This window comes from Salmo trutta, chromosome 12 (assembly GCF_901001165.1).
Source record: "Salmo trutta chromosome 12, fSalTru1.1, whole genome shotgun sequence".
Taxonomy (NCBI): Eukaryota; Metazoa; Chordata; class Actinopteri; order Salmoniformes; family Salmonidae; genus Salmo; species Salmo trutta.
Genome location: NC_042968.1, coordinates 76,838,486 through 76,851,547, shown reverse-complemented (window position 1 = coordinate 76,851,547; position 13,062 = coordinate 76,838,486). Strand labels below are relative to the sequence as shown.

Here is a 13,062-nt window from a genome sequence, read left to right as displayed (position 1 = left end):
CAGTAGAAAAACACAGTCCATTTCTCCTCCCCAGTAGAAAAACACAGTCCATCTCTCCTCCCCAGTAGAAAAACACAGTCCATCTCTCCTCCCCAGTAGAAAAACACAGTCCATCTCTCCTCCCCAGTAGAAAAACACAGTCCATCTCTCCTCCCCAGTAGAAAAACACATCCATCTCTCCTCCCCAGTAGAAAAACACAGTCCATCTCTCCTCCCCAGTAGAAAAACACAGTCCATCTCTCCTCCCCAGTAGAAAAACACAGTCCATCTCTCCTCCCCAGTAGAAAAACACAGTCCATCTCTCCTCCCCAGTAGAAAAACACAGTCCATATCTCCTCCCCAGTAGAAAAACACAGTCCATCTCTCCTCCCCAGTAGAAAAACACAGTCCATCTCTCCTCCCCAGTAGAAAAACACAGTCCATCTCTCCTCCCCAGTAGAAAAACACAGTCCATCTCTCCTCCCCAGTAGAAAAACACAGTCCATCTCTACTCCCCAGTAGAAAAACACAGTCCATCTCTCCTCCTCAGTAGAAAAACACAGTCCATCTCTCCTCCTCAGTAGAAAAACACAGTCCATCTCTCCTCCCCAGTAGAAAAACACAGTCCATATCTCCTCCCCAGTAGAAAAACACAGTCCATCTCTCCTCCCCAGTAGAAAAACACAGTCCATCTCTACTCCCCAGTAGAAAAACACAGTCCATCTCTACTCCTCAGTAGAAAAACACAGTCCATCTCTCCTCCCCAGTAGAAAAACACAGTCCATCTCTCCTCCCCAGTAGAAAAACACAGTCCATTTCTCCTCCCTAGTAGAAAAACACAGTCCATCTCTCCTCCCCAGTAGAAAAACACAGTCCATCTCTCCTCCCCAGTAGAAAAACACAGTCCATCTCTCCTCCCCAGTAGAAAAACACAGTCCATCTCTCCTCCCCAGTAGAAAAACACAGTCCATTTATCCTCCCTAGTAGAAAAACACAGTCCATCTCTCTTCCCCAGTAGAAAAACACAGTCCATCTCTCCTCTCTAGTAGAAAAACACAGTCCATCTCTCCTCCCCAGTAGAAAAACAAGCTGTCTGAAGAAGCTTTTTCTCTCACAAACTGCTGAAGGGGATTGGATGTGTTCGTGATGGTCAAATGATTTACTATGTGTTGCCAAGTGGTTTTTGAGATTAATCTGAATATATAACTGCGTCTAATCTCTGGGAAGCAAGGTCACATGATCAAAACTAACATCAGTCCTAATCACTGACAGGATTTTAATCAAGGAGATCAATCCTCCTAGTTGATTGCCCATGAGATTATGTATACATGTAGAATTGGCAACCCTAGCCCCAAGCCATAACTAATATAGTATTAAAATGTTTTAGATTGTCAACAGTTTGGAAATGGTCGCGGTGTGTCCCCCCAAAAACAATTGAAAGTTGGAATAGTAGATTGGATAGTGCATCATCAGTGTTACTCTGGTCATGTTAGTCATTGCATAACTTAGAGAGCTATTTATAACTTGTCAAAAATGTCCAGATCAAGAAGCCATAGCTAGGTTTTTTAGCCCATAGATTTTGTATTAACGTTCGAGTCGCTCAAATATTACATGAATACACATTAGACATGGAAAAAAAGTATAGAAATGCAAGAAAATTACCTTAAAACTGCTAAACGTTCTCTGCACCCCATGACAAAATGTGTCGAATTGCAGGAAATAAGCCTTAAACCTGCAATTTTTTCGCTCTACCAACAAGAGGGGTGTGAACAGTTTATGTCATGAACAGTGCTTGTGCCCATAGAAATAGATGTGGGCCGCAGGATCTTTTCCAACGCTGGAAGGGGGGACTGAGTGAAAAAGTTTGGGAACCCTGCTCCATAACATAGCGCCATAACTTCATCATCCATCCAATAGGCACCACAGAGTATTGTTCACATTCCCCTTATGCCCCCACAACCCTGCAGTCTCCATGACAACGGCCCTCTCAAGCATACGGAAAGGAAGAGTTATGAGATGTGAGCAGAGTGCTAATGTACATGCTCACACACAAACACACCCACACACTCTCTCTCTACCGAGTACACATGCATGCGTATCTGTGCACACACAAGCAAGAGCTCACGCACGTACACACAGTGTAATGAAAAACCATTGAGTCATGGGCAATGATTCTGAACCCTGTCTTTCTCAAGGGCATCTCTCAACCATGACCGTGGTACAGCCACGTGCACCACAGCAAGAAATGACACATATTTCACAGTCTCCCCTGATCACTGTTCCTCAGTCTCCTCTGTTTAAACTTATGTGTTAGCAATGCTATCCATCTCTCTCTCCTTTTTTTCTGTTAGTCAGTCTCACTCTTTCATTTTCTCTGTTGTGCCGTCCCCTGATTTCTCATTTTGTCCACACTTGTTAGTGTACAATCATTAGGGCAGCACGAGTGGAACTCATTCCTGTATGTTTGTCTGTCAGCAGTAATGGAATTAATTTATGTGGGACTATTGTTTGTCTCCTTATTAACTTGTCTGTCTGTCTGTCTGTCTGTCTGTCTGTCTGTCTGTCTGTCTGTCTGTCTGTCTGTCTGTCTGTCTGTCTGTCTGTCTGTCTGTCTGTCTGTCTGTCTGTCTGTCTGTCTGTCTGTCTGTCTGCCTGCCTGCCTGCCTGCCTGCCTGCCTGCCTGCCTGCCTGTCTGTCTGTCTGGTTGATGTTGTTGACGTACCTCTGGACGGTCGTCTCCTCTGCTTGGTCTGCATGGTCAAAGTGCCCACCACTGCGCCCATGTTGTCGCCGTGAAAACCTGCTTGTTCAAACAAATGGCTGAGCAGTCCTCTTCTCTCTATTTCTCTTCCTTTTTCTGTTCTCCTCCCTCCCTATCTCTCTGAATAAGCCCCTGCCCCCCTCCTGTCTCGTCTCTCAGTCTGGTCCACGTTGGGTCTCTCTATGGTGGTGCCCCCGTTCCTTTACCGTTGTTTCTGTGTGAATGAAAGATAGCTCAAATTCTCCTTCCCCAAACACACACAAGCTGCTCCTGCTTCTCCATGCCCCTCCCACCCTTCTCTCCACTCCTCAGTCACCGCTCTCTCCCTCTTTTCCACTCTCCATTCCTCCTTCCTTCCCTTTCCCTCCCTCCATCCTTCCCTTCCACCCTCTCCCTCTCTCTCCATACCCTGTTGTTATGCAGTGTCAATAACTGTTGCTGTGCTCACACCCCCATACTAGTGAATGGTATGGATGTAGAGTATGTAAGGCTGAGAGTGTTCCATACTGTCCACATTTCACCATGGTGCTGCATCTTCTCTCCTACTGACCTTCCCTCCATGTCTACCCTATGACAGAGTGGAATATCTAAAGCTAAGTGGGCCTCTCCTCCTGTTACCTTAGAGCTCTCTGTATTTCTAATCCCCTCTAACAGCACAAACGCACAAACGCACACACACACACGCACGCACACACACACACACGGGGATAAGTGAGAAGTGATTATGTGAAAGATTACCTTTAAAATACCTCTCTGCTCCTATTTTTGCATGATTGCTTCGACATATGGCAGTGTCCTGCCTTGGTGTTGCATGTTATGTGTATTTTGCCTGAGAACAGCATGTCAGTGACAGCTAGGAGGAATGAGAAGGGGAGATGTGGATGTGAAAAAAGATAATGATGGAAATTATAATGACGACTGATTTTATGTAAAAACATAGACACAATCCCATGCACCCTCCCACACACATTTACGCATGCAAACACACAATCACGTATACACGCGTGCACATGCTGTGTGTGTGTCTCAGAGGGCAGCCCAGTTCCTCCAGCTGGAGTGTCCTTCTCTATCTCTAACGGTCTGTATAAATAGCTGCTTGTTTTTGGCCCCCTGCTTGTCTGACGTTTGCTCTCATTAAGTCCCATTAAGCCGTCATTGTAAATAAGAATTTCTTCTGAACTGACTTGCCTAGTTAAATATAGGTTAAATCATTTTTTTATTAAAATACAATTAAGTGAGAGGGTTCACATGACCCGAGAGAGAGAGAGAGAGAGAGAGAGAGAGAGAGAGAGAGAGAGAGAGAGAGAGAGAGAGAGAGAGAGAGAGATATGGGAAAAGAAGGAGAGGGAGGGGATATTTGTGAGAGAGCAGAGGGGGGATGTTCTTCAAGTCAAATCAAAACTTCACATCTTAATTAATTATAAGAAAAACTAACTTTTTCGAGGACTGAGATTCCAGTTCCTCCCAATGATGGTGAATTTCTGTCTGCAGAGCACAGTGCTGCCTATTATAGACTAATACAGTCTTTCCTCTGCACATGGCGGGATTCTGCACAACCCTATCTCTGTTGCATTTGAGGGGGGAATATTGTTTTGAATAACTGTCATGGTTCTACATGCTGTGGAAATATATAAGTAACTGCATTATTATGATGGGCACAATTAGTATTCAGAGAGGGGGAATAGGGAGAGAAGAGAAATAGAGAGGGGGTAATATCAAATACAATTTGATTTGTCACATGCCCCAAATACAACAGGTACCTTACCGTGAAATGCTTACTTACAAGCCCTTAACCAACAATACAGTTAAGAAAATATTTACTAAATAAACTAAAGTAATAAATAAAAGAACAATAACAAGGCTATATACAGGGTCAATGTGCAGGGGTTAGTGGAGGTAATTTGTACATGTAGGCATGGGGTAAAGTGAATATGCATAGATAATAGCCAGCAAGCAGCAGCAATGGCAATTTAAAATAGTCTGGATGAAAATGTCATTAATTGTTCAGCAGTCTTATGGTTTGGGGGTAGAAGCTGTTAAGGAGCCTTTTGGACCTAGACTTGGTGCTCCGGTATCACTTGCCGTGCGGTAACAGAGAGAACATTCCATGACTTGGGTGACTGGAGTCTTTGACAATTTTTTGGGCCTTCCTCTGATACTGCCTAGTGTATAGGTCCTAGATGGCAAGAAGTGATGGTGTTGGTGGTGGTAATGATGGTGTTGGAGTCATGCTTTGCCACACAATCTTGGGTGAACAGGGAGTACAGGATGGGACTAAGCAGACTGAGGGGCCCCTGTGTTGAGGATCAGCGTGGCAGATGTGTTGTTGCTTACCCTTACCACCGTCAGAAAGTCCAGGATCCAGTTGCAGAGGGAGGTGTTTAGTCCCAGGTTCCTTAGCTTAGTGATGAGCTTCTTGGGCACTATGGTGTTGAACGCTGTGCTGTAGTCAATGAGCAGCATTCTCACATAGGTGTTCCTTTTGTCCATGTGGGAAAGGGCAGCGCGGAGTGCAATTGAGATTGCATCATCTGTGGATCTGTTGGGGTGGTATTTGAATTGGAGTGGGTCTAGGGTTTCCAGGATGATGGTGTTGATGTGAGCCATGACCAGCCTTTCACAGCACTTCATGGCTACTGATGTGAGTGCTACGGGCGGTAGTCATTTAGGCAGGTTATCTTCGCTTTCTTGGGCACGGGGACTATGGTGGTCTACTTGAAACATGTAGGCATTACAGACTCCGTCAGGGAGAGGTTGAAAATGTCAGTGAAGACACTTGCCAGTTGGTCCATGCATGCTCTGAGTACACGTCCTGGTAATCCGCCTGACCGTGCGGCCTTGTGAATGTTGACGTGTTTAAAGTTCTTGCTCACATCGGCTATGGAGAGCGTGATCAAACAGTAGTCTGGAACAGCTGGCGCTCTCATGCATGCTTCAGTGTTGCTTGCCTCGAAGTGAGCATAAAAGGCATTTAGGTCATCTTGTAGGCTCGCATCACTGGGCAGCTCGCGGCTGGGTTTCCCTTTGTAGTCCATAATAGTTTTCAAGCCCTGCCACATCCGACGAGCATCTGAGCCGGTTTAGCAGGATTCAATCTTAGTCCTGTATTGATGCTTTGCTTGTTTGATAGTTTGTCTGAGGGCATAGCAAGACTTCTTATAAGTGTCCAGATTAGTGTCCCACTCCTTGAAAGGGGCAGCTCTAGACTTTAGCTCGGTGCGGATGTTGCCTGTAATCCATGGTTTCTGGTTGGGATATGTACACTACCGTTCAAAAGTTTGGGGTCACTTGGAAATGTCCTTGTTTTTGAAAGAAAAGCGAATTTTTGGTCCATTAAAACAACATCAATTTGATCAGAAATACAGTGTACACATTGTTAATATTGTAAATGACTATTGTAGCTGGAAACGGCAGATTTGTTTAAGGAATATCTACATAGGCGTACAGAGGCCCATTATCAGCAACCATCACTCCTGTTTTCCAATGGCACGTTGTGTAAGCTAATCCAAGTTTAGAATTTTAAAAGGCTGAAAACAGCTGAAAACTGTTGTCCTGATTAAATAAGCAATTAAACTGGCCTTCTGTAGACTAGTTGAGTATCTGGAGCATCAGCATTTGTGGGTTCGAATACAGGCTCAAAATGGCCAGAAACAAAGTACTTTCTTCTGAATCTTGTCAGTCTATTCTTGTTCTGACTAGTCAACTAGTCTAAAGAAGGCCAGTTGTATTGCTTCTTTACTCAGCACAAAATTTTGCAGCTGTGCTAACATAATTGCAAAAGGGTTTTCTAATGATCAATTAGCCTTTTAAAATTATAAACTTTGATTAGCTAACACAACGTGCCATTGGAAGACAGGAGTGATGGTTGCTACCGTTTCCAGCTACAATAGTAATTTACAAGATTAATAATGTGTACACTGTATTTCTGATCAATTTGATCTTATTTTAATAGACAAAAATGTGATTTTCTTTCAAAAACAAGGACATTTCTAAGTGACCCCACGATAGTGTATGAACGGTCACTGTGGGGACAATGTCGTCGATGCACTTATAGATGAAGCCAGTGACTGAGTTGGTATACTCCTAAACGCCATTGAATGAATCCCGGAAAATATTCCAGTCTATGCTAGCAAAGCAGTCCTGTAGCGTATTAATCCGCGTCGTCTGACCACTTCCGTATTGAGCGAGTCACTGGTACTTCCTGCTTTAGTTTTTGCTTGTAAGCAGGAATCAGGAGGATATAATTATGGTCAGATTTGCCAAATGGAGGGCGAGGGAGAGCTTTGTATGCGTCTCTGTGTGTGACGTCTCTGGTTGCACATGTGACATGCTAGTAGAAATTTGGTAAAAAGGATTTAAGTTTGCCTGCATTAAAGTCCCTGGACACTAGGAGCGCCACTTCTGGATGAGCATTTTCTTGTTTGCTTATGGCCTTATCTAGCTTGTTGAGTAGTAAGTTGTTAGAAAGTCTGAATCCCCTCTGGGCTTGAATGATATGTTAGAGAAATATTAGGAAATTCAGAGCCTACCATACCTAGGCAGCTGTGTCTGATTCTTAACACGCCATTAATAGACAGTCCTCTCACAACCACAACCCAGTCTATTTAGTCCTTAAGCAGGCAATGAAAATCAGGCTCCTCACTAAAGAAGTTAATCTGAACTAGGCATACACAGAAACAAAGAAATGAACCATAACCAGTCTACTCAGGATCCAGGACTCAGAAGCATGCAACAGCACCCCTATCTTTATTTTGAGACAGACAGACAGACAGACAGACAGACAGACAGACAGACAGACAGACAGACAGACAGACAGACAGACAGACAGACAGACAGACAGACAGACAGACAGACAGAGTTACAATAAGACAATACATTTCCCACCAGAAAGCTCCAGGGGATTTGAATCAAGGGCTTCAAACATTCTAAGGGGTTTTGTGTTTTTGCCCAGAATTTCTAATCCCATTAACTCTGTACCAACAGCCTGCACTCTCACTCTCTCTCTCTCTCTCTCTCTCTCTCTCTCTCTCTCTCTCTCTCTCTCTCTCTCTCTCTCTCTCTCTCTCTCTCTCTCTGTCTCTGTCTCTGTCTCTGTCTCTCTGTATGTGTGTGCCAGTGTTCTAAAAATCTCCCATTGTTTAAAATGCATTCCCTCTCAATTGGACAAAAACAAAGTGTAGATACGTCAAATGGTTAAATGATGCATTCATTCTATTCCATTAACTACTGGACAGGCTGTTGATAACTATGATGAGAAGAGATCCAACAGACAACTACCCTTGATATCAATAGCTAATACATTCAGTATTCCCTTTACATCAGTTTGTGTTATGGCCTTGGGCTCTGTCAGATGCCCTTTGTACTAATCTCAGTATTGACAATAGATCAGTGTTGCTCCACTAGTTTGAAACACTGTCATGTACAGAATGTCAGCATAGCCAGTAGAAGTAAATGATCAGGCAGTGTTAGTATAGCCAACCATCTGAAAGACAACAGGTTACACACACTTTCACTTGAAAGCTAATGTTAGTCTCTTAGTTACTAAAGTAAGAATGTTTTTAGGCTGTGTGTGTGGCTGTGTGTGTGTGTGTGTGTGTGTGTGTGCGTGTGTTTGTGCACGTGTACGCGTGGATGGTTGCGTAGGTTACATTCCAAATGTAATCCATTAGTTACTAGTTATTTACCTGTCCAAAATTGTAGTCTGTAATGTAACTTTTGGATTACCCAAACTCAGTAACATAATCGGATTACTTGCAGTTGCTTTTGGATTACTTTCCCTAGAAGAAGACAAAATCCATCAAACGCATGTGCTGTGTCATCATAGTGGTCTCTGACTTGTAGTCAGACTCGCTCAGGTGGAACAAACTTAAACCTGCACCTTTTTTCAATGCTGAATTGAATGTCATTGAAAAGACAAACATCATAATGTATTTTTTCGCAAACATCCTTTCTGAATTTAAAAGGAATCCAAAAAGTAATCATGTAGTTTTTTTAAATAATCTGTAATCTTACATGTAATCAATTACTCCCCAACTCTGTGTGCGTGTGTGTGAGCGTGTATGCATGGGATGGATTGCATGGTACGTGAGTGCCCTGGTTGAGATGAAACAGAATCTTAGCAGACATGCAGCAGCCTTTAATTAAACATCAAGGCATGAATAATCATGGATGTGTAAACATCGGCCTCTCCCACCATTCTCTTCCTGTATCTCCCATTCTTATCTCATGTTTACAGCCTCTTCCCTCTTTTTCTCTGCTTTCTATCCCCCCAGTCTCGCTCCCTCTCTTTCCTCATTAAAACAGCTCACGGCCAATAGTAAACATTAAGAGATAATCGTTTTTGAAAAAGCCGATCAGTAACACTTTTATAACTTCTCCAAAACATAGGGAAAAGACACAGAAACACCAGCACAACACCTGAACATCTCTCTCTCTCGCTCGCACACACACACACATTTCCCTAAAAACATGCTCAGTTTGGTCACATCCTCCCCTCACACTCACAGGAACCCCACACTGTATTAAACACACTCACAGCTCCCTCATAATGTATTAAACACACTCACAGCTCCCTCATACTGTACTAAACACACTCACAGGACCCTCATACTGTACTAAACACACTCACAGGACCCTCATACTGTACTAAACACACTCACAGAACCCTCATACTGTACTAAATACACTCACAGCACCCTCATACTGTATTAAACACACTCACAGGACCCTCATACTGTACTAAACACACTCACAGCACGCTCATACTGTATTAAACACACTCACAGCTCCCTCATACTGTACTAAACACACTCACAGCTCCCTCATACTGTACTAAACACACTCACAGCTCCCTCATACTGTATTAACCACACTCACAGAACCCTCATACTGTATTAACCACACTCACAACACACTCATACTGTAATAAACACACTCACAGCACCCTCATACTGTACTAAACACACTCACAGAACCCTCATACTGTATTAACTTCTTAGGGCTAGGGGGCAGTATTTTCACGGCCGGATAAAAAACGTACCCGATTTAAACTGGTTACTACTCTTTTCCAGAAACGAGAATATGCATATAATTGGTAGATTTGGATAGAAAACACTCTAAAGTTTATAAAACTGTTTGAATGGTGTCTGTGAGTATAACAGAACTCATATGGCAGGCCAAAACCTGAGAAGATTCCATGCAGGAAGTGCCCTCTCTGACCATTTCTTGTGCTTCTGTGGCATCTCTGTCGAAAATACAGCATCTCTGCTGTAACGTGACAATTTCTAAGGCTCCCATAGGCTCTCTGAAGGCGCCAGAAAGTGGAATGAGATCTCTGCTGTCTCTGGGCTAGGTACAGGAGAGCTGTTTGTGAGTGGTCAGGCTGGTGGCTCAGAGACAGGAGATGCGCGGCCCCGAGAAGTAGCCATGTTTTTCTTTCAGCCTTTGAACGAAAACAACGTCGCCCGGTTGGAATATTATCGCTATTTTACGAGAAAAATAGCATGAAAATGGATTTTAAACAGTGTTTGACATGCTTCTAAGTACGGTAATGGAATATTTTGCATTTTTTTGTCACGACATGCGTCCGCGTGTCACCCTTCGGATAGGGACCTGAACGCACGAACAAAACGGAGGATATTTGAACATAACTATGGATTATTTTGAACCAAAACAACATTTGTGGTTGAAGTAGAAGTCCTGGGAGTGCATTCTGACAAAGAACAGCAAAGGTAATCCAATTTTTATACTAGTAATACTGAGTTTACTGAGCCTCGATGTTGGCGAGTGTCTGTTTAGCTAGCCTTGATGGCCGAGCTATCTACTCAGAATATTGCAAAATGTGCTTTTGCCGAAAAGCTATTTTAAAATCTGACACCGCGATTACATAAAGGAGTTCTGTATCTATAATTCTTTAAATAATTGTTATGTATTTTGTAAACGTTTATCAAGAGTAATTTAGTAAATTCACTTGAAGTTTTCGGTGTGTATGCTAGTTCTGAACGTCACATGCTAATGTAAAAAGCTGGTTTTTGACATAAATATGAACTTGATTGAACAAAACATGCATGTATTGTATAACATAATGTCCTAGGAGTGTCATCTGATGAAGATCATCAAAGGTTAGTGCTGCATTTAGCTGTGGTTTTGGTTTTTGTGACATATATGCTAGCTTGAAAAATGGCTGTGTGATTATTTCTGGCTGGGTACTCTCCTACCATAATCTAATGTTTTGCTTTCGCTGTAAAGCCTTCATACTGTATTGCACACACTCACATCACCCTTATACTGTATTAAACACACTCACAGTGTCCTCATACTGTACTAAACACATTCACAGGACCCCCACACTATATTAAACACACTCACAGGACCATAATACTGTATTGAACACACTCACAGCACCCTCATACTGTATTGAACACACTCACAACACCCTCATACTGTATTAAACACACTCACACAAAGTAACTCCTCTAAAACAAATTCAAGTGGTCCACTCACATCAAAGTTTAAATTTGTGTAAAGACTGATGTCCTGAATCCTCATAAACAAAATCAATGATCAATAAGTGAACAGTCTATAATCAAGCCCTGAAATACGTCTCTTGGATAGTGCTGCACTATTGACTTGGTCATTTCACATACACTCACACGCTCACACGCACACACGCACACATGCACTCACTCACTCACTCACTCACTCACTCACTCACTCACTCACTCACTCACTCACACACTCACACACTCACACACTCACACACTCACACACACACACACACACACACACACACACACACACACACACACACACACACACACACACACACACACACACACACTTTTATGTATATGATGATACATTCTCATACCTCGTCATCTGTAGTCAACCTGTTTGGTGTGCATGGGGAAAGTCCCCAGCACAACCCCCATCTCAATGTCTAGGTCTTCTTCTCAAGAATTTTGAGTTCTCTACCTCTCTCCGTCCCTGTCTTTCTGAGTTCCTCTCTGATATTCTGTTCTCTATACCTCTCAGTCTCTGTTGCTCTAATACACAAGTGCATGCTCCTCTCTGTTGTAAAGCATTGTCTTTGTTTCAAAAATCTGTGATCCTCACTCTTCCTCTCTCCCTCTCTCCGACTGTTTTTTCTGCTCCCTGAATACTCCTCTCTAGTTCCTCCTCCTTTACTTTATTGTGGATTTTCACATATGCACGTATTGCAGGGATACACATTTGATTAACACAGTTTGTACTTCTCTCCTTCTCGTCTCAATTCTTCAGTACCCACTATCTCACACAATCCCTAAAGATGTGAAGGAGACGAGATTATTGTTAAACCCTTTTTTGTGATAGATCAATGGTTTCTCTTTCCCTCCTAAGAACTCTTCATCCCCTCATCTTTCATTCATGAAAGTCAACAGCACTAATTAACACAACATATAGTACTTGGGAACAGTTGGCCAACAGGCTCATTCAAATGCAACAAACTACAGCAGTACTTCATAATGAAAAGTTGAGAGTAGATTAATTAACACATCCCAGAATGCTCCTGACCATGTCCTGTCCTTTGTCTCCACACACGCTCAGTTTCAGTACAACAGTATTCACAGAGATAGTTCCCCTACCCTTTGCCAATGACAACAGTCCAACACTAGCTATTGTATGCTTCTGTCAGGGATGCGAGTCGAACACGCCCAGGGCTCTTCAGACACTGAGGAGAGATCAGGGCGCGTATCCATAAAGTGTCTCAGAGTAGGAGTGCTGATCTTGGATCAGTTTTGAATTTTAGATCATAATAAAAAATACATTATTTATTATTATTTATTATACTCCTACTCTGAGACTCTTTGTAGATACGGGCCCAGAGCTGAGAAGATTAAACATAGATTAAATTAGATAGTTAATTAGAAACCTCTGGGAGGAGGGTGAAAAGATGTGTTAATCTATGTATCACTGACTAAATCTCCCCCTACAGGGAGAACAGAGGGATGATCATCACACAGGACAATGCAGTGGAGATTGGAGTGCACTGGAAGGGACAATACTTCTTATGAGGAAAAAACTATAACATTTGTTCACTTTCTCGCTGTGTGTCGTCATCCTTGGATGGTGTAATGATGTGAGGAAGAAAAGGTTATGAGTTGGTAGAAAAAATTTAAATGAGTGAAAAAGATGGCTCCACGGAGAAAAGGGAATAGAGAAACTGATGATCTGACGAGAAAATATCCTCAGAAAGAGAGGAGGGAGTGCTGGAGATCAGGGGGAAATTATGAGACTTTGCATTTTCCCCTGTCTATGTGGATGGTACTGTCAGCTGCCATATG

The 13,062-nt window shown here is 42.8% G+C and overlaps 1 protein-coding gene across 4 annotated transcripts in view; it reads right to left on the bottom strand.

Moving 5' to 3' along the window:
* The window catches only part of LOC115204209 (Kv channel-interacting protein 1), a 51,322-nt gene that overhangs the window by 11,772 nt on the left and 26,488 nt on the right, over positions 1 to 13,062 (bottom strand). Inside the window, exon 1 of one of the 4 annotated variants that reach the window (XM_029769598.1) lies at positions 11,610 to 11,854. The exons of 2 other annotated variants lie outside the window; for them this stretch is intronic. Coding sequence is in view for 1 of the 2 variants with exons in the window: in XM_029769597.1 (XP_029625457.1) it covers positions 2,702 to 2,762 (61 nt within the window). In the remaining variant the exon portion in view is untranslated. Of the gene's footprint in view, positions 1 to 2,701; positions 3,039 to 11,609; positions 11,855 to 13,062 lie in introns of those variants that run through there. One more of the 4 variants, XM_029769597.1, reaches the window with a different exon arrangement.